We start from the raw sequence: 25,030 nt of genomic DNA, 5'->3' as shown, positions 1-25,030 counted from the left end.
TTGGAACAGCGTGGTGGAATATGTTACAAACCTTCTCCTCAAAGGGAGAGGAGGCCTTTAGCCCAGCAGTGGCAATTTACAGGCTGTTGTTGTTGTTTTTGTTGTTAAACTTGGTGTTACAAGTTTACCTTTACTTCTCGGATTTACACAATTTTCAGCGAACTGTTGATTTAAATATTATATCCACTTAACTATTTCGGCACTACACATATTATATAATGATATACTGACGCTATTTTGAGTGGCGCTGGCTTTATAATATCTTTAACAGTAAATAATCGCCGCTAGTGCGATCTAAGGCTCTTAAGTTGGTTTACGACGACGAAATTCTTCCATAGCTTCGAAATCCTAGTTAATTTTATAGTATTTTCTGTAAACGAGTAATAATATAAATTGGCATTATTCCATATGTTTTAGGTAAACAGATTACGAATGACTTTACATACTTATACGTACGTAGACATATTAGTTTGGCTCGGCGTTCGTTGTTACAGATCACCAACCCAATGATTTATAAACCTACATATTTTCACTGACCTAGTACACGACGATTGATGATTTATACGACACGGTTTAAGCATCAAGATCAATATCATTATCAAAAGTTCTTGAATATATTATTCCTTTTCTGATAAATAGCCTGCTATCAAACTAGTTGTTGGCAGTTAAATAAAAAATGTTATAAAATTATAACAGATGCACATCAAAATAAATAACATCATCAATACATATGCAAAATCTGTATAGTGAGAATGGAACAGCAGCAAGTTTAGTTAATTTTTTTTTAAGGTTGGCGGACGAGCATGTAGGCCACCATCACCTAAAGACAATGACGCTGTAAGAAATATTAACTATTCCTTACATCGTCAATGTGCCACCAACCTTGGGAACTAAGATGTTATGTTACACTGGCTCACTCACCCTTCAAACCGGAACACAACAATACTGAGTACCTACTGTTATTTAGCGGTAGAATAACTGATGAGTGGGTGCTACCGACCCAGACGGGCTTGCAGCCCTTACACCAAGTAAAATAGTAATAAATAATAGAGTAATTCAAAAGGAAGGTTTTTGTATATAATACAAGGACAATATATTAAAGATATACTAATATTAGAAGTTTTCTAATGTCATATCGTAAATAAATTCTGTAGTATATTTAGTATATGCGTATATAGTATTGCACCAGAGCGAAGAGCTGGTTGCTAGTTGTTTTTAATACAGACCACAAAGAGTATAGTCTTCACAAAGACTACATATTCCGGAACACAACAATACTTTATACTGAGTACTGTTATTTGGCTAACTACAACTAAAATAACTCATGAGTGGGTCGTACTTACACAGACGGGCTTGCATAAAGCCCTACCACTATAAAGTAATTCATTGTTTAATAAAAATATAAAACTATTATATTTTTTTACTTTTCTAGAATCCACAATGTTAAGTAAAACTGTTAGTTATTACACTGCTAGACACGTTTTTCCAAATGTACTTTCTTTTTTGAAGCTGTTAATGCTTCTGACATAGTAAATCATAACATATAGTCTTTATTGTGATTATTAATAAATCGCTACACGTCTAGGCTTTATATATGTGTAGTCTATACACAAAAGCAAATTTAAAACAAACACAAAAAGAGCTTTACAGTTTGGAAAGTTAAACCGACTTTTCTCTATGACAAATTATATATATCCATTCTTATTCTCAAATCACTCTGTGTATCATTATCATTATATAGTATAAAACATAGTCGCTTGCCGCTGTCTGTCAGAGACATGGTTTATATGCTAAAATATTGCGTTTAACACACTTGCAGACTCTACAGCTGAGTAATATGCTTTAAGTACGTTCAGTGGCGGATTTACCAATAGGCTAAGTAGGCTGGAGCCTAGGGCGGCAGATTTAGAGGGGCGGCAAATTTGTCTTGCAGAAATTAAAAAACAAAAAACTTATAATTATATGTAAACAAATTACGTCCGTAATCCGTATACTCGTCACTACATAAGCGGGTTGGAAAAATAATCTAGTAATTGACATAAATTTAAATATAAAGTTTATAATCATACTAATTACGGATAAAAACCGATGTAATGAGGACGATAGAACACGAATCATAAATGTTGCAAAAAAATGTAGAGGCCGCAAAAATTGAATAGCCTACTAGCCTACTAGCGGCAGATTTGTAAATCCGCCACTGAGTACGTTTTTTTTGTGATACGAATCGATACGGCATGAGACAATATGGAAAATATATTTTAAATAAGAAATAGTAAAAATGACGTCGATACATTGACACTTTAAATCATTCTTAATTTAAATCTTCATAAAGATCTCTGATTTACATCAACTAAGCTGTTAGAGATTTATTATGTGCTAATAACAAATGATACGAGGTACAAAACTAATTTATATTATTCAATATGTCAATGATTTAGTTAAAATTATTTCATGATATATAGATTGATGGAAAATATTTACATATGACCAAAAACAGTTTTTTCCGCATCAAAATCCGTTGGGTAATTTTAAAGATCTAAGCATACATAGTGACAGACAGCGGTAAGCGACTTTGTTTTATACTGTGTAATGATATTAAATAATCTCATAATCGTTTCTCTTATTGTTTTTATTTTTTGGGTATTACATATTTTTCTATTTCTTATATATATGCTGTATTATTATATAATTAGATATGGATCGTAGAATATACTCCGAGCTCCGGTTAATAACATGAAACCGCAACACAGGCTTGCCTAGTGCGGGACCACTGGATGTTTTGCGACTATATTAACTTTTCATGTCAATAAATTTATTAATTTGACCGAGTGCCACTCATCGTCGCCCCGAGTATTGTAAAATTTACTGTGCGTGTCTCGGCGGATGTTTATGACTGTCACGCGAAGTTAGCGTGAAGGTTACGTTCCTTCACAGTTTCAATCGTCAAACTCATCCATGGACGATTATGTTATGGGTATTGTATCAATTAGATTCTGTGCTATCTGCTATAAATATTTAGGCTATGGCTATTTGACAAATAATTAAAAAAAACATTATGCTTTATCAGAAGCTTTATATCTGCAACCATACCAACCTTTTAATTAGATCAACAAGGTAGAAGATCGTTACATAAATACTAGAATTCAAAAGTTCACAAGTTTCAAACCCTATAAAAAGTAAAATAAAAGTAATATAAAAAATATACTTTTTCCTAAAGTATATTATATAATTCGGCATATTATTCGATACAAGATTTTATAGATGATAAAAAAGCGTGGACTTAACACCTGTTGACTTCCAAGCACGATATATTAATTTAAATAATTGTATTAAACTAACCTGAAAAAGAGTAACTACTGAGTTCCTTGCCGGTTCTTCTCGGTAGAATCTACTTCACTTAATTGTAAAATGACGATTCAAAAGTGCTTATAAAAGCCTACTTGAATAAAGTTTATTTTGATTTGATTTGATTTAAAAAAGTCTCATGAAATTGCTATACCTGTTTAGAAAGTGCGAGTTAATTTTAATAAACATGCAATCATAACTCAATATAAACGAGCAATTGATCGAGTACACTCTAGTGCCGAAACGATAGAATAGAATACGTAGATTGTTTTCTATTTTAAGACTACCATCGCCTGTAAAAATGAATACTGACCTCGTTTTCTTGCAGAATGTTTAAGATGCTCTGCAAGAAAACGATCGTGAAATATCCAAAATTAATATGCAACATTAACTACTATAATTATAAAATAAAATATACCTACTAGCAACAAAATAACGTATACACAATTTGCAAATTAGATACGTAAATTCTAAGCAATCTGATTGGATTTACAACCATATGCATGTATAGCATACATAGCATACCCATTTATATCACGAAGAGCACGCCTATAGCTTTCAACTTTAATATTGACTATCACTAGCCTTTTGATAAAATTTGCCTTTTGATAAATTTGTAAGGGAAATTGTTGGGTCTTCGGGGCTCGCTTAGAATGAGATCCTGGAAATGTGCCCTCATCATCATTTCATTCTCCTGCCCTTATCCCAATTTTATTTGGGGTCGGCACAGCATGTCTTCTCCTTCCATACTTCTCTGTCAGACGTCATCTCACAAGTAACATTCTTTCTAGCCATATCGTCTTTCACACAATCCATCCATCGTTTCTTTGGTCGTCCTCTACCTCTATATCCATCCACATCCATGCTCAAGGCCTTCCTCACAATGTGGTTTTACTATGGTAAAGATGGTAAACGTTACAAGGATATAATTTAAAAATGCATAGAACGTAATAATACTCGTTATACATAATACTAATATAAGCTTCACAGAGCTAATATTTTCCATGCAATCTTTTAGAGGAATCAATGATTTGGTGTTGGCACTCACATTGACGTACAACATTTATATTTTGCAAGGAAAACATGAAATACAAATGGATCATGACTTAAGTTCAAATATGTGACCAATTTTAGCCAAAAATCCGTTGTCCATACAGTGAATGAAAATCCAACGAGGTATTCCTTGGATTACTTAAAATATTATTGACCAAGATTCAATTCAATTATATTTGTCCGATATCTTGAACGAGGTGCATTATATATTTTTACAATAATCAGCTATGAGATTCTGTAAAAACCACGATCGGATTCGAAAATTTCGAAATTCGGATTCTAATTTTTTTTGTGGTGTCGTTTTTGCAAGCCCATGTAGATACAAACCATCCTGTCACCAAATATTCTACCACTAAAGAGTAATTATTATGTTCCGGTATGAAGGGTAACTGATCCTATGTAACTAAAGGCATAACATCTTAGATACCAAAATTGGTGCATCAGCGATGTAAGCGTTAATGTCGCGTGCAGCGAAAATGTCTTCGGCTAGTGGTGACCACTAACTATAATAAGAATACAATGAAACTTTACAACAAGGGCGTGTTCCATGGCAATTTGACAGTGAGATGAGGGCGATTTCACATTTCACGGCGCCTTGTACGAGTATATTGGTTCGATACTGTAAGATCTGCGGTGGCATCACGCCAGCTCTAGAATAGTTCGCGTTCCGAACGGCTATCGCGAGCCGTCAATTCGACGTCGGGAGGAATCGCCTCTTGTCAACAATATGCTTCAGAAAATTAGCAAAGAGATATGCTCTCGTAAACGATAATTGGAATTCTTTAAGACGTTTTACATTATTAGCAGAATGAGGTTGCTGTTATAGAGAGGACGATGATACAGAACGGGAATAGACTGAGTTATTTATAATTGTTTTTGATTAGTGTTTTTTTATAGTACTATTAATGAAATGTACTTGTATTTCATGAAATATACTTTTATATATCAATCTTTCAGAAAGAGGGGCAACGACCCGAAGAATTTAGATTGTGAAGAAAGTTTTTCAAGAACTTGCATACAACTAATTTACAACTATATTCCTTTGAAAGATAAAGAAGTAGCCTTTGTCCATCTTTATAATTTAAGATTACTAAGTACATACCAAATTTAATAAAACATGAGTGATTTAGCCGGCAAAACGTAACAGATATACAAACAGACTAAATAATTATAACATTAGTAGGTACACAACTTCTGATGGATGTAAAGATAATTGCAAACTGTGATGCAATGTGAACGTTTCAGGCTGATGCCTGTAAACATTCTTACTTAGTCTACCCTATGTTTCAAATATAATAAAGTTTTTTTAAATAAATAGTAACAAATCATGTTACGTTTATTTAACCTTATTAAATTATGTTTATGATATAAACAAAAAAAATCTTGTTGATCTAATTAAATTTCAAAAATATGTATTGTATAAATCGCGAAATTATTTGTTTTCCTTTCTTTAGTTGATTCATTTTAATCAAATAATCATAGATATTTCATAAAGAACCAATCGGATGAAAATAATTTAAAAAAGACAAGTTACTCCATCTATACTCTATCCGACAAAAGCACTCAAAATTTGTTACAAATGTGGCAGAGCCATCTATCGGCAATTCTCATAACGACGAAGCGGGCGAAACGTCTTAAAAGTTTCAATTAGTTAATTAGTATAGTTACATTTTCATACCACTAGATGGCGTAAGTCCTTCAAGAAAAAAGAAGTATTGTACTCAAGCAAAGATGTCAATTTATATTCCAATCAAAGAAAGATTAAAGGTAAACAAGAATTAAATTTAAATATTGTAATAATTAATTGTATTACCTTAAAATATTTAGAGACTACTGGATCGTTCTTGAGCAAGTGTTGGGCAATTGGTTCATCGCGACAGTATGCGACATGCTTGTCGAATTCTCGTTCCATTCGGAGTAAACTTCGACCAAGCATCCGAGGTTCTCCAGCGTAGTATTTGATGCCTTCCAGTAATGTCCTGAAAATTGTATACTGATCAAATATCAGAATTATTACTAAGAGTACAACGCTAACAGTTTTGAAGTGATTTTATCTTCATTTTAATGAAATACGATGATTACATTGAATATCTGGTTGGATTTTTTCGTAGCAGTTAAGTTATGATTAAACGTGGTCTGTTTTTGTGGTAGACTGGAAGAATACTTCTATTAGTTTTACTATATAAGTGAAAGAACAACATTAAGCAATGTTTATGTCAGAAAAATGCTAAATTCAGAAAGCTTTTGAGTATTACGTTATGAAGGATATATTATGTCATTTTAACATTACATTTTGGGTGTATTTTCTTGGTGATCTAATAAATTATGAACAAAATAATAACAGCTGTGTAAGCTGTGTTAAACTCACGTATTGTGAAACTCGCAAATTTGCTTGAAGTTTGAGAACAGAAGCTCCCTGTTGTCGAATACTATTTTGGGTGTGGTAGCCTTGTCCATTGGACGCATGTAGCGGCTTACCACCTGCTGCATGTCGCGCCCGAACTCCTCCTCTGTTTCGATCAGTTCACGAACCACTGCCCTGGTAAAGAATATTTAGTGAAGTATAGGAAATATATTAAGATTCTGAAGCCTAAACAACTGTTTCCTTCTCGTTAGCAGATACATTGAGATAGATACATCTTAATCGTCTCAACTACTAACGATATTTTTTTTTCTCTCGAGATCCTTAAATACAGAACTTTAATAAACGATATACACACAATATAATTAGTGATGTAAATAATGGGAACTCGTGTCATTTGATTTAGATTCAATTCATCTTTTTGGTGTGACATCGACTCTTTGAATTATTTATTCAGTGTCTTTTTAGACGAATTATTTAATAAAATCTGAAGAACCTTTATGTCATTATCAGAACGATGTACGTTTTAATTATATTATGGACCTGTATAAGTATATATTATATGCGGGATGCTTAGATGCTAAATGTGTCAATCAGAAAGAAGTGTTTGTTTTCTTCCCCGAACCGGTTATTAAAGACAAGATTAATTATACACGAATTAGAATAATCATAACATTACACTGCCCTGAGATAAATAATCTTATCATATCAATTATAAGTAACATATGATAATTTGACATTTGCATAATTACGAAAAGTAGGTAATTAAGTGTTATGCCCGACAAATCGCAGCCTCTTGACGTTCTAAGTCATATATTAAGACCCTGGCAGAGTCACCGAACAGGTAATGAGACGGGCGGTGAGTAATTGAGTATGAAGTTGATTTATTACGCCTAAGATGGTTCAACGATGTACATAACGCCCTGCGTAAAATGTTTTGGCTGCGGTTTTTGCAGGAATTTTCTTAAACCGATGTATAACTTATAGTTATATTTTAATAAATAATTATGTACCTATAACTGACCTGATTTTATTTCAATTTTGTGTAGTGTTATTTGTTATGATATCTTCTAGTGTTTGACTGATTGACATATTATGGAACCTTCATATTACGTTTTTGTCAAATGAAGATATTTAGGTGACGATTCAAGAACCAAGTATAATTTAGATATTAAAAGTAAAACAGTTAACTAAAGATATACAAACTTTAAGGCATTCGTTATATATACATACAAGACATCAAGCCTTGGTTTATGCTCTGCAAGCATAAACTTGAATATATCCTTTGCTAAAAGACAGTAATTATGTTTAAGTATTTTATGGAGTCAAAGAAGCTAATGTAGTCAAGTGGTAAGAGAACGTGAACCTTGACCGAAGATAGTGAGTTCAAACCAGACAAGAGCTACTGTATCTAAGCTACGAGGAGCTGAGTATGATAAGTTCTAAATTTATTTAATAAGATTAGGAAGCTCAGAATGCCTTCAGTCTTATGTAGGATTTTATTTAATTGTTATAAAGTAATCAAATACAAATAAACATTTTGGCGTTATAACAGATGTGGAAGTGGCGACAAAGTTGCAAGAAATAGATGCGCAAACCGCTACGTTAGGTGGGAAAATATTAATACATTATCTAAATATATCGATCTAACATTCTGAACACATGCCATTTCAGTGAGCTGTGGATCCAATTTGAGAGAACCATTGACAAGTCGAATACTTGCATCATTTGGCTTTATTAAAGGGAATGTAATTTATGGTTTGCACGTTTCATATCGTAACACGAGTAATTATCAAATAAGACACGAAATATTAATTATTGTTCATGCATTTGTCATATGACTAAAATAATTTGACTTGGCAATCCAAATACTGATAAATATGTTGGGAATTTTTTTTCACAGATTTCAAACGTTTTGATTTGAATTTTTTTAAAGACCGACTTGTATGCCGTGATTGTAAAAGACATGAGTATTTTATAGTAAATTCTAATGAAATAATACGATAATGACCACTTTTGTTATTAATAAGTAGAAATGCATTTATGAATTTTTGAGTTCGTTCAGTGTTTCTAATGCTACAAAATTGCCGTATAAGTACATTGATTGTTCCATTATCGTATATTTGCGAATAATACTGTCTCATTTCTGATTCCTCTAGATAGGTACCATCAACCGATCAGTTTGCCCATGGGTAGATACAACTAATTCATCCTGTAATTCAATTGATTTCAGCAGCTTAGTATTTTTGTGTTCCGGCAGTACATAATATCTTACTTCCCAGTTGGTAATACGAAGTTTTTTTGTGTGGTTGTGTTTGACGGTTGAGTCAAAGGTATTATATAATATGGTTAAACAATGGAAAGACATGTATGTACTTATTTAAGTGTTAAAGTAGCTTAAGACCAGAAGATTACCATCAGCAAGGCCTGTTGTCTACTAGCCCTTTTAAAATGTAATGGAAAATTGAGTCACAGTGAGGATTCAGGAAATTAATTTAATATTTATCACCAAAATGAAAGTAATTTAGCATTGAGATTGCACTTTCCAAATTCAGCACGAAAAAGTCCTCGAAGCGATACTGCGGTGACAGGAGTAAGACGTGACCAAATATAATGGGAATTTATGGCTCTGGATGTCGACAGCGCTCGACGCTTCCGACTTTTAGCGTCACTAATTGGACCTACATTTGGCGATATATTTTTCAATAAAAATAAATTGTTCTTTGTAAGGATCATTGCTCCTTGACCCAATATATTATGACTTATAACTCTGTATATATACTTATATTTAGAGTAATTTTAATACCTCATTAAGGATTTTTTATTTTTATGATTTGTAATTTTGACTTCCTTATTTGTTAATGTGTGTGATTATGTGATGACTCATTAATAAAATAAGCATTTTCATTGCATAAAGCATTGATAACTTGAATATATTAATGAAAAATAGAAAAGTTAAGAAAGTCTTCAATATCGTATAGGTTTTTCCGGTATTTTAGGTATTTGCGTTCTAGTGTTCAGTCAGTAGTCATCAACACATTTATAAGGATTAAAATAGTTGTTATTGGATCCTGTAGAGACTTTTAGATTTCTTTTGGCCATTGATTTCCACTTACTGTCTCCTCGCAGCCAGCGCCGTCTGGTCTCTTTCCGGCACCTTCTCCTTGAGCACGTGGGCGGGCACGTAGCCCTGCCGCGTGCACAGCTCTCCACCTTGCACATCTTCCACCACACGCACCAGCCACCTGAAGAAAAAAAATAGCATCATGTTAATAAAGAAAAGTAATTCATATTGGTTATAAGTTGAGATCAAATAGATAACATAAATTAAAGAATCAATTCGTAATTTTTGTAACAATTGTACGTATTTTTCCGTTGTTTTCTTATATTATAGAATTGATTTTTGTGACTTTGCTTTAATTTATTATGTTAGGCATATCTAACATATGAATCATCAAACAATTTGTTTATATTTTTCCGAAAGACATAAGTAATGTCGATGTTTATAAGAAGGTCATAAGTTCCAATACCATGTCAGGCCGTAAAAAGTTATTGAATAGTTTTATCGAAATATTTTCAGTAACAGTCGGCTCTCCAACTTCTAGGAAAGCTTAAAGCTGTCGGTCCTGAACCAACTCAAGAAGAACTCCATCCCATCGGATTATAAGAGTGGGAGACAAATACCTGAGAAAGTGTACCTGTGTTTCCCCACTAATTGTATATTAGTGTACTGTAATATGTATGGTTTTTGATGCAAACGTTATTTTTTTACTGTCAGTCAGTTAAAGTCAGGAAGACATCATCCTTATTTATTACATGGTTCAGGATAATTATCTTTGAGCAAGTTTGTATAATTGTGTTATATACTTAACAAAGTATGTTGTCGGAGGTCTAGTGTTTAAATAAGAAGTTCATATGAACAAAAAACACCAAGACCTAATTTCTGCAATAGTTTTATTGCCAGATGCGAAGTCTCAGTCTGACTTTGATTGTTCTAAAAAAATTCTGATGCTATCTAGTCTTTGCAGTGGGCTAATGAACTAGTGGGCGATGACCTCGTGTGTCCGCGTTAATCTGTACACTAGCCTAGCGGAAATATGAGAAAAATATATGTCTATCAAATATGAGAATAACTTGTAGTATATGGGTTTATTCAACTACGACGTAAGCAAATAAGTGAAGGCGTGTTCCTAAGAGAAGTTATTATAAATTAAATTAAAGCAAAAATGTACTTTTTAAATCGTTTATTGTACCAGCGCAAACGCATCCGTCATCATCGATCAACATAATGAAATAAAAATCATGGTACGAATATGAAATGCTCCAGTTTCAGAGTTATTAATTACGATCTATATTTGCGTTCTATACGATCCAAGACAAACTAACATACACATGCGTGCGTAAATGCAATATGGATTAATCCATTGCGCAAGCGCAGTAAACCATACAGTTTGTTGACGCTCTGATGAAAGAGAGGAAGCTCCAGCTGTTATAACATTAAACTATGTTAAAAATATACGAATTTGATATGCGACTTTTTCAATATAATCCAAAATCTTCTTGGGTTAATGTGCGATCTAGAATAAGTTTATTTTTATTGTTACCGACATACACAAACGTATGCAATACGTTAAAAGATTTGTTCGGGTAAATATTTATACAACACAAAAAATATTATAAAATATTTAATGAAGAAAAAAGTATAAAATAATCTATTAAAATGGTGAGATCTCTTGTAAGGAAGCTAACATTATTGCTATAAAGTTATTGTTCAAATGCCTTTTTATGAGCTAAAATAGACTCGTCAAGAAAAGTAATGCTTTTAGTTAATGAAAATTTTGTCCTAAATGGATAAATAAATTTACTTAATGCTAATGCCACTCGAGGTGACGCAATAATTCTAACGAAGAGTAATGGTGGAATAAGGAAATTCACAAACACATATACAGACCTTGTAAACATAACAAAACTGTTTTTCATAAATAAATGCATATACAAGAGGTCAGAAAATGCAAAACATAATTCGAACAAAGGCTGACACTACACGTGTAAATCAAGCTGTACTTTATGTCGTTACGACAAACGAAATCTTGCGTTTTAAGGACAAATAAATCATAACGATAATATTCACTGAAATATCATTTTCATTTTCGAATATTAAGACGCGATGAAATCAGAAGTGGATATAAAAGAGCAAAGCAAACATAATGGAAAGTGACTGGAATAAATTGTAAACACATGTTTTTTTCATTATTCAACACGATTCCGAAAACTTCTTATCTGGGCTAAGTGCCGCTGCCTCTAGATGGATGATATTAAGATTTGCGTTTCGTTACGATAGTGTTTTAAAAAAATATAATTTTATTTCTATCTGTTTGTTATTTGTTTTTTTTTTTTTTAGTAATAAAATAAAAGCCCGTCAATAGAGGCTTTAATTTTATAAAGAAATAAAGTACGTGAACGTATAAATGTAGCGCGTGAGAAGTTATTCTTCCTCAACGTAATTACGCTGAATTAATAACTTCTCATTTTTAATTAAAAATAATATAAACTTGCAAATTTCCCACTGAGCCTAGCAAAGGCCTCCTCTCCCGAAGAACAGAATTGAAACTTATTCCAATACTCTGCTCCAATGAGGCTAGGTGGATACATATGTAGCAGAATTTAATTGAAATTAGATACATGTATGTTTCCTCACGATGTTTTCCTTAATCACAAAAAATCTTAAAAATTCTAATAGTAAAATAAGAGTAGGTCTAAAAATTTTTAACTTGAGCCGATTGACACTTAGCGTTCAAATTAATTGAGTTTAACTACATCCCTAAAATCATACCTCGCAAAGGTTTACTTAAAACTTTAAGCAATCAAGTCGTCGTCGTCTCTCTTTAATAATGACAATGAAGTGCTACACTACACTACACTTGTACCATTAGCGTACAATATGTGGCTCATTTATGGTACAATAAAACGCCCTAAAATGCGTAGAACGTTCGTAGCAGTGACACTTTAAAGTGTGGAATTTGTGAAATAATGCCCGATAATCTCGTAGTCATTGTGTTTATTTCTACTTGTTTGGCCTTATTTTGTTATAGCTTTATATTCAATTTGTATATAATATCACTTTGTATTCTATGTTTTTTTTTTAATTTAAATCTTGTGTACGGTTAAATAAATTTCTGCTGAACGGTTGCACCGCTTTCAATGAAACTTTTTTGTGTTTCTCTCCCGTAGTTAGTTTAATAACAGGCTTTGCATTGTGTCCGATAAACTCGTTCCGACTTTGTCCGGTTGAAATTATAATTTTGTTTAGTTATAGTACTATCTAATTATCTTTAATCAGTAGCCCAAAAATAAGTTTAACGTTTGTAACTTTTAAAATAGCGGACAATACAAACTTTCAACCCTCATTTCTGGTGGCAGGAATTATAAAATTCCTTCCATAGCCCAATTTAATGACTTGTATACAAGTATGTCTAAATGAATGCTTAGGAGTAATACACGTGTATGATTAAAATAAATATATATAATAGTTTCATAAAAAGAATTAACTAACGCAGAATATCAGAAAGTTATTATTCAAAAATGACATTAATAGACCATCACTTCGTGCCTATATTCATATAATTTACGAGAGACAATCAAATCTTAGTTTAGCTCCGTGTCGCTCCGCCAGAAATAATTGTAATGACGGAAGACATACCGGTATGACCAAAGAAACGGGTCGTGAGATAAATAGAATTAAAAAACATGTGATCTCTATTGTGGAGAACATATTGGCTTGTCTGAACGGTACAAATAGGTTGTCAAAACATTTACTTCGGTCGTTTGTACATATGAGATATATATGGACTCTTTTTTATGAAGCATTACTAGTTTAAAAAAAAAAAACTGTACGTTTGTAATAAAACCTTTTTAGATCAAATGTTAAACATAGAAATACAGCAAGAATTCGACCATTAAATTATTTTCTCAGCACTATAAAGATTATTGCTTTAATAATTTGTTATTGTAAGCACACTACGAGCTTTAATTTAAGTAATTTTGGATCTTGAAATATAAACGCCCATCATGATATTTAAAATTGTTCTAAATTAAAAACTCATTGCAAATATAAACATCGAAACAATGGCTTCTTGGTGATTGATGGCTCTTTAACTTTAACGAATTAATAGAGCGCGGCTCGCGGAAGATTGTTTAGTCTCTGAGTTCATAAATCGAGCAGGCTGACATTTCGTGTCAACAAACTGAGTGGATGTCTGAAGACTTCCTGTTGCGCGCCTTTATAATGTGGCGCACGAAAATTCTCATTTGCACCCTAATTATGTGACTTAATTAATGCGTTCTTGATTCTGTTTCAAGACAAGCGTTCTGTATCGCTAGCTGTTTCATCCTGTACAAAAACGTAAGCGTCGTTTTAATGCGTCGTTAATAAAGATAAACATGTTTGCTTTTGTTTATTTTCTTTGTTTTTATCGTAACTTTTACGCAAATAATTAATACATATTTTTTAGGTATAATATAAAATTAGTTTATTTTGGTATAGAGGAATAATACCTGTTGATTGTAAATAGGTCACCTTTTCTTGTACCAATTGGCAAAATCGGCGAAAAACTACGTATTTTTTCAAACGGTCAGGAAAAAAGAATCTGTTAGTAGTGGGTGATACACAAGGATCAATTTTAGGTCCTTATCTATTTCTAGTGTATATAAATGACGTTCCTTTTCATGCTAAGTGTATTCGTGATATTGCATTATTTGCTGACGATACTGACACAGTAGTGCATTGTCACATATATAACACAGCTTTATTCTATAAACAGTATTATATTCGTTGTCTTAATATAAGTATATTGGCTACGGTTTGACTATGATAATATATTGGCTGTGCCCGCGACTTAGAATTTGACAAAAAGTTATCCTATGGCCTAAGTTACTACTTTTTTCACCAGCTTTCTGCCCGTGTACGTCACGTCGGTATTCAAGATCCAGCTGTACCAGAGATTAGCCGGCACAAACAGACAGACGGACAAAAAATAATAATAAAACTGTTTTGGTATATGTATGTACCGTTGGTATACATATACATACATATCCATTTAGTTAAAAGCGGTTATTTTAATATTACAAACAGGCATTCCAATTTTATTATACGTGTAGATACGTATTGCTTAAGAACAAAATAATTTATTTATTTTTATATTACTCCGTTAGTCTAACTAACATATTTTAAAAAAAAAACTATTGTTTTAGTAGAACACATACTTTTAAAATTCGAATGTTTATTACAATTTCGTTTCGTATCATATTTGTATACATAGAAAATGAACGACTAATGGTTCGTCGATGGTCTAACACGGATACCAGAATCAAACCATTAACCCCATATTGCTTGCCATCGTGATGTCATACCGCCAAGTTTATACAGCATCCGTTCTACATCTTACACTCCAATTCGAGTTCATGGCGCAGGGTTAAACGCGCCGCTCATGACGAAATTGAATCAATCAAAACATCAAAATATACTTCATCCAATAGGCTCAATGTTAAAACTAATGTACTATGACTAGTTCTGTATGTTAATACAACCGAGAGGAATTGACAAGAAATTAGTAGCTAACCTTTTTATTAATCATACATACGTAGTAAACTATTTCTGTGAATCATTACATACAACATATCCACTAGGCTTCGCACCGATGATTACAAAAGAAAATTATATTATATAACAATCATTTATATTATATATTTCACAAAATAATTAACAACTAATGTATCTGTATCTTAGAATAAGATGATTAGTCCCGGAGATCCCCTCCTAACAAATATACCTGAATACAAATTTGTACGCCATCGAAATGTAATTATTATCATGTATTAAATTGTACAGTAAATGCTTTTTATGAATACTCTAAAGGATTATATACTAATTTATAGATTGTTATTCAAAAATGGCTTTCGCATGTAGATTTAAAAAAGGAATACAAGTATACTACTGTTTACTTTACTGGCAGTTCTGTAAACATATACACCTAGACGCAGCCCTTTACTAGAGTTTCATGAATGTAGGTTAGTATCTCCGAAAGCAATTAAATCATTCGTTCTATAAAGCAAGTTAACGATTCTGCCCACCGACGTAAAACTGCACGTCGGCCAATAAACTTCGACTATTTTTAAACGTATATTTTTAATACAACAGGCATTGCCACTAAATAGCTCGTAATGTTTTATGAGCTATCTACGATCAATATAATGCTCATAATTTAAAGAGGTTTCCTGTTAGAAAAATTATATATTCGAAAAGTGCTTGGTTAGGACTGAAGTATGTCTATGGTCGTATTTTGACTAATATATACAGAGGGAGACCGTTAGCGAGTTGTATATTAACTTTAGTAAAGTTTTTCTGTAATTGAATGGACTCTGTACAATAATGTACACATTATTCTATCTATTGCAAATGCAAAAATCGACAGCTATTTAACCGAAAAATATTTTATTAAACAAAGCACTCGCGTTTTTCTGTTATCTTCTATTTTGATTAAAATAAGAAAATCTTGGTCACTTTTTGAAAATTTTCCTTTTAAGAGAAAATACTTGTTTTTTAGGTTTTAATAGATGAAAAAATATACGGACGATTTATTAGACTACACATTTTTATTATGAAAACGAAGGTTGTCTGACATTGACCATGATTATATTTGAGTAAAAAAATGTGTAATTTTACGATTAAATTAAATTTTTTTAAACCTATTATATTTCAATTTTTGTTTTGCTTTGTTATTTATTAAAATAAATATATACACGTATCATTACTGATAAATAATTCAACTATATTTGAAACTATAATAATTGTTATTTATTTGTAAGATTTACAGCCTGTCAAAAAATTGGATTAAACAATTATTTCGTAATCGTTTGGCACAATAATAATATCGTCTGATCCAAGAGCTGGAGTGGATTTATCTCGTAAATATTGAGCATAGATCATAAACTTTATGTATTTGTACTTGTCCTCGTATTATGGACATATATAATACTTGACGCATATAATTTAACAATAATTATGAACGGATGCTACTATTGTCTTTTGCATACATTGTCATGTATGTGTAATCCTATCTGGATCCAATATGTCTCATCGTAGTCGCCCACGAACGATCCACACATTCGGCCCGTGTATCCGTCAGGTGTTTATCTTACAAATTATTACTGAGCCCAAACATAAATGAATCCCTTTTACGTTTGGATTGATGATATCCACATCGATATTTATGCGATATTAGAGTCGATGGTATATTCAGAAAACGTATCAAAAGTCGAGTCTCTAACTTGTTCTTACATATAGTAGCACTACCTTACATAAGTCCGAAAACATTACTTTTTATAAACTAATAGTGTTTACCTATAGATCCATAATATTCTTTAATTAAATTTTTTGTTTTGTAAGAAATGATTGAAGGGATGGGAAAGAAAAACAGTGTTACACACATATATTTGTGTAGATATCGAAATTTGTTTGTTATTTACTGGAGCAATATATTTTGTTTAATGTAAGTAACTATTAATATATAGTTAAAATCGTTAATTGCCATATTGTATAAAATCAAAGGTCTCGGCTGAATGCTATATAACTGTATTATCAAAAATGTTGCATTTACGACATTGCTTACTACGCAATACCGCATTAAACGACCACATTTGGCTAAAGTTTTCGGAGAATTATATCTATAGAACAATCAGATGAGGAAAATGTCATTTGATGTCATGTTTTGATTGAAATAATCGAAATATAATTTAATTTAATACATTAATATATTTTGCCTATTAATATCTATGACTTACACATTCAATATTAAATACCATTTCATAAAAAAATTAGCATCACTGATTATTACAACTATCGTTTTTTTCGGGAAAATTTGAGTAGTCCCTTCAATGTTGTTCGCTATGTAATGAACTATAATTAGCACACAAAAGGTACAGCTCGTTATTTTTGTAAGGTATAGTTTGTTATTTTCGTGAATTTGCTTTTATTTGACCAGCGTACATTGAACTTCCTCTGAAACTCAGAAATAGGTTGTACGACTTGATTAAGTTGTGAATCTAATATATTGTGTTGGTAACATTTTTGAAATAAATTTATTCATACATAATCCCCAGAAACAATTTATATTTCTATCATATAAACTCATAGGTATCCATCCAAGTCTCTTAACACGGTTTCTTCTTGCAAATATTTTTATTACACATTATATTAAGATTTATTCATATGTGCTAAATATTGAAAATGATAGGTAATTTATTTCATTTCTCTCTTCATTTTAGAACGACATAATTTTACAACGCCCTGCACCTTTAAAGAAGCTGATTAAAAAAATGTTGAAAAGCAATGTTAGTATACCAAAATATTTTCTTAATTTAAAAATTTGCAAATATATTTTTTTTCAATATTCAAGGTACAATCAACAACACCTGTAAATTTTCCACTGCTTGACTAAGGATTCCCCTCATTTTGATGAGAAGGTTTAGAAAATATTCCACCACACTGTTTCATTGCGGGTTGGTGGAATACGAATTTGGCAGAATTTATATAAAATTAGACACATGCACCGCCGAGCACGAGATGAATTATAATCACAAATTAAGCTCATGAATATTCAGTGGTGATTGATTGGATTTGAACCCGCAATCATCGGTTAAGATACACGCGTTCTAATCACTGGGCCATCTAGGCATTAAACGTGCAAAATAATCCACAAATGTCTCATATGATCATTTCTCTATTCATCTAGACTATATAAATATTTCAGAACAAATCAAAGAAAAACATTCATTAAAAATATTTCCAGAAACTTTACACTAATAGAATTATTGTTGCCATTATAATAAATTCTAAGTGGGGCAAATATGCCATCATAACACCGGAATATGAACGTTCAAAATTTTACAGCGAACCTATTCATTTTATTAGAAAAGATTAATATCACTGAATCCGACAATTCCCGGATGAGATGCCAGATTCTTCAACCTGAACGGAACGTGAATGCGTGGGAAATTTTGCTTAAAAAACTAATAGTAGTTATTTATAATCTTCGTTCAGTGTTAAGACAATCTCACGATCTCTTTTTTCTATGAATAAGTCGCAAATATTCGATTTGTAGATGAAGATTAAAGTCAAAGAAACGAGGTTTAATATATTGCAAACTTCTTTGTCCTTATATAGGCAGAGTCAGTATTTAGTGAAATTTCAAGGTAAAATATTATTGTTATTTTTGTCATGACTTCACACGAGTACAAGAAGGACATACATGGAAATAACGAGAAAAAGTTCCAGCTAGTACAGCTGATATTATATTATGACGACCTCCGTGGTAGAGTAGTTCGATTATCGGCCGAGTCGATGTAGAAAATTCATTAGTTGAACTTAGAAGTTGTCTTGGGTCTGGGTGTTTATGGTAGCTACTTACATTGGGATCAGAGTAATGTATGTGATATTGTCCCATATTTATTTATTATTATTATTTATTATAATATGCATGTATCATGCATATAAGCCTTCCTTTTGAATCACTCTATTTATTTATGAAAACCTCATTAAAATCCGTTACAAAATTTAAAAGATCTAAATGTACAGACATTGAGTAAAGACTTTTAGAGAAATTGTGAATTCATAACTTATTGATTATAAATCTACCGCTAACCTAACCAACCGAGGTAAAAATGAGACGTTACGTTTCATTAATTTAAAATACAATATTTGTTCTGACGTGAAGTATGGAGCACTTTTTCCGCGTCCAGACAAATTAAGGTTAGTAAGATCGCAAAGTGTACATCGCAGCGACGAAGGAAAGGATTATATTTAAACATTATCTCGTTTTGTAATATTCGCAACGGGGTCACCTAAAAAACGACAAGTCAAAATTACGCAACGCTATAAATATATTTAGTATTACACGAACCAATTACCATTGTGAAATCTATATTTTTTTGTGGATCAACAGACATATCTGAGCAGTTCGTATTCGTCGAATTTCATACAGAATTTTATTATGGAATATTGGTGCAGAAGTTTGATATTCCATCGTCAGAAAAAATTGACTGCAAAAATTCTTATTGGATATTCTCTACAGAAACTACGTTCAGAATCGTTGGTCAGTTTTAAAATTACTTACATTGGAACAGCGTGGTGGAATATGTTCCAAACCTTCTCCTCAATAGGAGAGAAGGCCTTAGCCCAGCAGTAAGAAATTTACAGGCGGTTACTATACAATTATATTATATGCATTGGTACAGCGTGATGGACATTCAAACCTCACCTTCTCCTCAATGCGAGAGGAGGCCGTAACCCAGTAGTGGGTAATTTACAGGCTGTTACTATATAAGCATATATTGATTTGGTTATGTAAGATTACCTCTCGGTGACTTGACTTTTCTTCGTCTGTTTCTTTGGGTGATTTTTCTTCGGTCGAACAGCCAATTTGTGTTTTGCCGCTGATGCGTCAAGGAGTTCGGCTTCCACGTTCAGACTGGGGTCGATTTGAGGATTCCTGGGAGATGGGAGAGTGTTAATACACATATGAGGGAACTATAACTATGAGAACTTGGAGATTTACGAATTATTAATAAGGGCTTAATAAGTCATGCTTTGATTTTGATAATTGATGTATCAGTTTCAAATGTGAAATGATCAATGCTACTAAGGCTAGTTTCTGACTAGACAGACAAATAAATATTTAATTAAATAGTATATCTTAGTGTAAACCCCCTTTAAAAGGTATCCACTAATTAATTATTCCAAAGTAAAAAAAATATATTATATTGAATTTTTCTTCAGTAAAGGTATTAAACCAATTGCATATAGTCTTATGTAATTTAGTTAGGGATAGTTGGTGATGAATATTCGCCAGCAGATGTTACCAATTCTGTATCACCATTTAAAAAATTTTTACATGAGCTTTCCTACTTTAAGCAAAAAATTCGCTACATAAATAACTTCTGATGTCAAATTATATTACATAAATAACATTAAGCAGTACAATGCATTTAGTACACATAAAATGGCATGCAATTAAATAGAACGGCAAAGTTTAATATTTTGATTATCTAAAATATTATTAAATAAACGTGTTTGTATGAAACAGCTGGAAATCGTTGCTAGATAAAAAAGTGAATGTTTTTTTGGATTATAATAATTTATATAATTAATGAGTTCATTGATAGCAGTTCTTGCGACTGAAAAATTCCACTGTTTCTATCGCCGGTTCTAATTCCTCTTTCCATGTGTGAACCAGTGGTAGTTTTTAATTTTACAATCAATTACCAATTATTATTTTTATTAATCACACTTTTTTATTTCATAGGTGGACAGTGGTACGGCCATATTTAGAGGAAGGCAACCGGGGCAACTGCCCCGGGGCCTCCACATTAGTGGGGGCCACAGTTTTCAGCAAGTTAACAAATATCTATAGTCAAATTATAATAATGTTATTATTTAATATTTTAATAGTTACCGACGCAAGTAAATAAATCATAGCTTACTGATTGAAATAAAAAAGTAATGAATTCTTGATAATATAATTATTAGGTTGTTCACGCTTCTGTTTGTCTAGGGCCCCCACTGCTTTGTGGCCCGGGGGCCTCCAGACCTTTAAATCCGACTCTGGACAGTGGTCTTAAATGGCTTGGCAAATGGTACCTCTGGCAACCACTTCAAATATATATTGGTGCATAGTTTATTGGTACTTTGTCATTGCAAGAAATTCTAATAATTCGTATCACCAATGCACTACTAGCTTTAGGAACTAAGATGTTATATCCTTGTTGTTACACTGACTCACGCAATCTTCAAACTGAAGTACAAGAATACCTACTAAGTTTTGGTATTTAGCGGTAGAATATATGAATGTATTTAACGAACTTAGACATTGTCAAGTAAAATGATATTGATATAAAACAGTGGTTTAACTGTAACGAATAATTTCATTCTTGTTTTCTCCATCCTGCCCTGTCGGCATCCCTGCCATTAACCTTTAATTCAATTGAATTCAACTTATCTTATGTATACTCTACTCATATATATAATAAAATTGAAGTGTCTGTTTGTAATATTAAAAGAGCCCTTTTTACTCGATGCATATGTATATATACACGGTACATATACCAAAATAACATTTTTACAATTTATCTGTCTATCTGTTTGTTCCAGCTAATCTGTGGAACGGCTGGACCGATTCTGACGGGACTTTCACTGGAAGATGACTGATATAAAAAGGAGTGACTTATGCTATAATAATAGAATTTTTGTTAAATTCAAACGTGTACAAGGTCGCGGGCACTTTTTTACATAACTGATGACCTTTTATAACAGGGTAAGAGCTTTTGTAGCAGTGATTGCAATAAAGTACAATTTAATTAGGAAATCAACGAAAACTTCCTTCAGGTTTTTTTATGATCTACATAGTCTCATATTAAGTATACGTAATTTATATTGCTTTTACCCAAAAAGGACAAAAAAATTTAAAAAAAAAAAGCTTAATTATATTGAATCAGTTGTGGTCCGCGTTTCCGCTTGCATTTGCAGGATTGATTGTCATGTATAAGACAAAAGATAAGGTAAGTCTTAATACCTTAAGCCTTTCTCAAATTCCATTTATTTATTTGGCCGTGAAAGACCAACACACACGAATAGACCGATAAAGGTACGTTCCCGTATATAATATTACTAAAATTGAGCACTGAGACGTAGATAACGTTGGGTACGTTACCTACGTGTTAAAACCTGCAAACGCCATTGTCTTGCCATTTACGAATATTGCTTGAAAATTCAAAATAGGATTGCTTAGAACATCATTGACTTAAAAATTGACCTTTTTATGTAATAGGGCTGATGGACGAGCAAATGAACTGTGATTGTAAGTGGTCACCACCACCCATAGATATTTTCTCCCTAATAAATAAAAACCATTTCACCAACAACCTTGGAAACTAAGATGACTCTCATTCCTGTGGTAATAGCAACTCACTCACTCTTCAAACCGAAACTCAACAATACTAAGTACTCCTATTCAGTGCTAGAACATCTGATGAGTATGTGGTTAGTATCCAGGGTTGCATAAAGACCAATTACTAAGCCAAATTATATAAAAGTAAAGTAAAGTAACAGCCTGTAAATTTCCCACTACTGGGATAAGGCCTCCTCTTCCATTAAGGAGAGGGCTGATTTGGTTTTCTTGCTGTTCCAATGCGGGTTGGTGGAATTCACGTGTGGCAGAATATCGATGAAATTAGACACATGCAGGTTTCCTTACGACGTTTTCCTTCACCGCCGAGTACAAGATAAATTATAAACACAAATTAAGCACATATATGTTGTGCTTGCCTGGGTTTGAACCCGCAATCATCGGTTAAGATGCACGCTTTCTAACCACTGGGCTATCTCGGCTCCAAATTATATGCTTGTAAATTAATGTGAAAGCTTGTTTAACTGTACTTTATTCGTCCGTTTTTATCCTTACACATCCATCAGCTTTTTGAGATAGTTTAGTAATACCGTCCCAGACATCTAACCAGCTACAGTTACGACTAATTTTAAGTAATTAAAAATAGAAGAGAGTGACATTTGAGACGAGTTTCCTGCTCATGATATATTTTGTTAACATCAATCACAGTCCGAGGCGGCACGTGACGCCTCAATGTCAGGGCCTGCTAGTTATTGAATTACAAGAATAACTGTTTGACATTAAAACTACTTGGCCTAAGTACTATTTTCCTTTCCATTAAAAATCAAAGCTTGTCTATTAACGAATTTACTATTGTTGTAACGTTTTGTAGGGTGAATAAACCCATAAAAAATGTATTTCTGTGCCTATAATAAAATTCCACATACATTTTTAACTTTGCCGTTTCATAAATTGAAATCATTTGTAAAAAATGTAATCGTAAAGAAGGCATAGTAATTAGTACGAGATTATGTAGACGATAAAAAATGTTGGAATTAATACTTATAGACTTCCAGGCAGGATTAATTTCATACATTTATAATTGTCTACTAACATGACTGTATTTGTATGTATTTATATGTATACTAACCTGTGGTAGCTTCACTTAAAATAGTTGTTAAATGACGATTCAAAAGTGCTTGTGTACTCGTAAAAGCCTTCTTGAATAAAGTATATTTTGATTTTGATTCTGATATTCTAAAGAAGAATACAATGTTTGTCATTAAGGAGGTATAGTACGACACAGCTTAGATGTACCATCGGCAAAATTCGTAAAATCGATCTATTTGTAATTTCAAATGACCTATAATATATTTGTCAGTTTGACACGTCGATTTACATGCACTTGCATTCTCGGGTTGAACTGACGCGAGAATCTATAGCGATGAATAGCGTCGAATGGCGCGATAGGGCTACTTCTATTGGTTGTATAAATCGGCAGTAATCGGTTTTATTGAATTTACCGATGCTACATCTGGGTTGTGTCGTTCTATACTTGTTTAAGATGCTAAATTTAACAATAGTTTCGAGGAGAGTCGTTAGTGTGACGTCACTATGACGTATTACAATAGTAGGTTATAAAATTACGGTTCAGAGTTTCATTATATGTAACTTAACTATTTTCTCATTTTTGTTTTGATACTTAAGGATAAAATTCTGTTCTTATCCGAAGATAAGTTTTACAAACGAAACCATGCATGTAAGAAACCAAATTTTGAACAAAAAAAGCCGACTTCAAACAAAACACAATTTCCAAACAAATAATAATAATACACAAAAAAGTAATAAAAATAATTGCGTATACTTCTACTATTTAATAACCAAATTTTCTACTGATTAACATATTTATCAACTTTAAATCTAATCGGTTCATCCACTTCAAAGTTATGGGTAGCAAACATTAACAAAAAAAAAATACAGTTGATTTGATAACCTCCTTTTTTTGAAGTCGTTTAAAAAAGCTTAAGTTCCTAGGCGTGTATTTTGTTTATCACATTTATTTAGGTTACTTAAGTATATATAACTTCCTATTTGTATAGTTGCAATAGTTTCTTAATTTAATATATCTGTACATTGGTCACAGTGCGTAACTTAGGAGCTGAAGAATCATTGAGGCATTAATTTAATTAAGCTATTTTTTTATCGCCTGTAATATTATGATAGAAATGATTTTCTGAGACACATAAATACAAAATAATTATTCCCGTTATTTGTTTGCATATCAATAACTCTTTTGTGGGGCAATATATGTATATGCGTTCACAACAGGATCCCA

At 32.3% G+C, this 25,030-nt stretch overlaps 1 protein-coding gene across 9 annotated transcripts in view; it reads right to left on the bottom strand.

Annotated features, from left to right (window-relative positions):
• LOC124531960 (obscurin) overlaps positions 1-25,030 on the bottom strand; it is a 107,438-nt gene that overhangs the window by 43,757 nt on the left and 38,651 nt on the right. For 8 of the 9 annotated variants that reach the window (XM_047106611.1, XM_047106619.1, XM_047106604.1 and 5 more), the window contains 4 exons: positions 20,170-20,304; positions 9,877-10,005; positions 6,767-6,937; positions 6,212-6,377 (listed from right to left, as the gene is read on the bottom strand). In XM_047106611.1, the coding sequence (XP_046962567.1) occupies positions 6,212-6,377; positions 6,767-6,937; positions 9,877-10,005; positions 20,170-20,304 (601 nt within the window). The remainder of the gene's footprint in view (positions 1-6,211; positions 6,378-6,766; positions 6,938-9,876; positions 10,006-20,169; positions 20,305-25,030) is intronic. The other variant, XM_047106563.1, reaches the window with a different exon arrangement.

Source organism: Vanessa cardui, chromosome 1, assembly GCF_905220365.1.
Source record: "Vanessa cardui chromosome 1, ilVanCard2.1, whole genome shotgun sequence".
In the NCBI taxonomy this organism is placed as follows: Eukaryota; Metazoa; Arthropoda; class Insecta; order Lepidoptera; family Nymphalidae; genus Vanessa; species Vanessa cardui.
Note: the sequence above shows the minus strand (reverse complement) of the source record. Positions and strands in the feature narration are given on the sequence as shown.